The sequence below is a fragment of the Papaver somniferum genome, chromosome 7 (assembly GCF_003573695.1).
Source record: "Papaver somniferum cultivar HN1 chromosome 7, ASM357369v1, whole genome shotgun sequence".
Lineage (NCBI taxonomy): Eukaryota > Viridiplantae > Streptophyta > Magnoliopsida > Ranunculales > Papaveraceae > Papaver > Papaver somniferum.
The window spans coordinates 168990209-168992896 of record NC_039364.1 but is presented as its reverse complement, the minus strand read 5'-3'; the positions used below and the strand labels follow the sequence as shown (position 1 = coordinate 168992896).

General features: G+C 37.2%; 1 protein-coding gene across 1 annotated transcript; it reads left to right on the top strand.

Annotated features, from left to right (window-relative positions):
- Nucleotides 1-984: 984 nt before the first annotated feature.
- Nucleotides 985-2016, top strand: LOC113293257. Its single transcript, XM_026541957.1, has 4 exons — nt 985-1191; nt 1287-1405; nt 1543-1569; nt 1647-2016. The coding sequence occupies exons 1-4, from the start codon at nt 1113-1115 to the stop codon at nt 1860-1862; spliced, it is 441 nt and encodes a 146-aa protein (XP_026397742.1). The 5' UTR covers nt 985-1112; the 3' UTR covers nt 1863-2016.
- Nucleotides 2017-2688: the final 672 nt, after the last annotated feature.

Here is a 2688-nt window from a genome sequence, read left to right as displayed (position 1 = left end):
AGTTCCACAAAACTGACATGCTTAGTGAATTCTACATGGGCCTGACTTGTTTGACTGGGCTTTACTTGTGGGCTCAACTTCACAGCCACACTTGGTTAACTTTTGGCAACAGATTGGCAGGAGATTGGGTGCACGGGATTTACTACTTGGACACCTATAAAGGAGAGAAGTCTTCTTATTCTCCGAAGGAAAAAAGGCTAGATCTTATCTTTTCTTCTACTTTCATTTCTAGGGTTGAGAAACATGATAGGTTTTATCTTCCTCCTTGTTATGAACTCCATGAATATGAGTACCTAGTTTTTATCATTGGTTATGGATAAAGTTGATTTCACATAACATGAATCCTTGTTTGATATATTAGTTTTGTCTCAGTATTATCGTTTATGATTCACCATTAATATTGTTACATGATTTGAATGCTTGTTTAGTCGAGTCGCGAATCGATTGAGTTTGCTTTCATCTTTATTGCTAGATTAGAATTCATTATACGCAAAAGTGATAAATTTCTGATTGCAAGTAGCATAATTGTGGATATTGCTTGTAGTGATACATCTTAGTAGTCACAAGTGAATCATAACCTTTGTTAAATCGGATTAGTGCTTTTACACGTTCGATTGCTTTGATTGGCCTGATTTCATAGAACTTAATGCATCTAGGGAATTAAACTTGATTAGTGCTTTTACACGTTAGGTTTTTATCTTAGATAGAATTCATATTCACATCTTTTAATGTGTTTGTTGATGATAAGAGGAGATTTGCGGGATAAACTTGCGATCAAGGTATCCTAGGGCCTTTGATAATGAGAGATTAAATATCAATTCTAGTTATTAAGACAAGAACATGTTTGTGACTGAAAATGAAATCCTTAACCAATATTCTCATCTTATTTGATTTGCTTGTTTATTTCTTTATTTACTTTTATTTTAGTTTAGTTACATAAAATCCCCCCTTGTTTGCCATAAGAAACCGAAACATATTGACAACCCAAGACCTCTCTGTGGGAACGACCCTTTCTTGCCCTTACTATATTTATATTTTGAGTAGTAAGAAAGTGTAATTATTTTTGACGCCTACGACAGCGATCATATGGACATCACAACAACTTTGCAGGAATGACTGATTCCCATAACGACACTTCCAAAGATGGTGTTTCCAGAGATGACATCTCTACGGATGCACCTTTAAGAAATGGTACTTCTGGGACCTCTGAGTGATGGTGGGAGATCATTCATACTGAGTTGTACTCCTGGTTATTTCATTAACTTTATCACATGATGACCGTGTAGTGAGATCCTGGATCAATGTAGACTTTACGACGATGGAAGAAAGTCTTCGGGGCGGAGAATCCATAAGTGAGGACTACATGATAATATTAAATGATGTGCAGTCCCCAGCCGTTTCTTTGGTGAGTTGTCGATGTTTCCTCCGTCGTGACTTTTCTTATCCGTACAATTAGGATCACAAACAAATGTTTGTTAATCTCAGAATTTTGCTCCATTTATCATTGACAGCCTTCATCTTGCTCTTGGTCAAACAATTCAGGAATCCAACACCGATGAGGGAGTTGATGTAAGTATCTCTTTTCGTGCAAGCGATCATGGCATCTCCTTGAATGAAGTAATAATAATTGTTGTTGATGTATCCAGAAGAATATTATTATGGATAAACAACATATTGATGAAGCACATTCTTCCTTGAGGAATGGAGAGACGGAGGATCCTCAAAATCCACAACCGAATGGAGGTAGTAATGCCATTAATGGTGATTTCAACATTGTTGAGCCTCCAAATGACTTAGAAACTCCCCAAGTAAGTATTCCTCCTGTAACTTCTTCATATAAGTATGAAATTGTTGACTTGTGAATGAATGAATGAACATCCATGTGAGTATATGAGAAATTTGGCCGAAATACGTCACCAGAAAATTTCAGACTTCAGTCTTTCAGTAAAAACGCTGTAGAATCTTCGTCTGATGTCGGATTTTCGCCATCTACCCATGTATTTTCATGCCCAGGAAATTTCCAAGCTTTATCAATGAAGCTTTTTGAGTTTTGAGCATGTTTAGGGCCTGAAATAGGCGAAACAGTAAACTTCCAGGAGACTTCCAGAACTTTTCAGATTGCATGTAGTCTAATGTTTTGGCCACATCTCTCTGCTCGTTCATCTGATTATTATGAAATTTTGATATGTTGTATATAACATCCATACGAAGAGAATGGTATATGAATCAACCTTATATTCCTCACCAATTGCTCCCAATTCCTCATCTTATACAGGGCAGTGTAAAATCTTCTCAAACGAACTTGTTGCAAAACATGTTTAATGACTTCCACGTTATTTGTTCATGTCTTGGATGCATAGTAAAGAACTTAAATAGTGTTGGTTCACTTACATGTTGAATTTTAGGATTGCTTCTTCAATTCCATGTTTGAAAGCTCTAACTTGTATCCTTGTTATATTATGTGGAAAATGGTGGGATTGAGCATAATGAGACCCACAATGATGATTCGAGCAACCTTGAAACTATTGATGATGAGACCACCACCTTTGCACCTCAAGTCCATGAAACTCTCGTTGTTGAAACCATTGAAGCGACCGGAACTCCAATTGTGGTTGTTTCAGAGATGGAAGAGACCGGGCCAAGAGTGGAAGAAGCTGCTCCAGCTGTTGAGGAAACTGCTGCTATGAC

What these genes read in the sequence shown, in the direction of transcription:
- LOC113293257 (XM_026541957.1), top strand. Translation starts at nt 1,113, where the DNA reads ATGACTGATTCCCATAACGACACTTCCAAAGATGGTGTTTCCAGAGAT. An exon ending in GGATGCACCTTTAAGAAATG is followed by an intron (nt 1,192 to 1,286) that starts GTACTTCTGGGA and finishes ATGACCGTGTAG; the next exon opens with TGAGATCCTGGATCAATGTA. An exon ending in AGTCCCCAGCCGTTTCTTTG is followed by an intron (nt 1,406 to 1,542) that starts GTGAGTTGTCGA and finishes CAAACAATTCAG; the next exon opens with GAATCCAACACCGATGAGGG.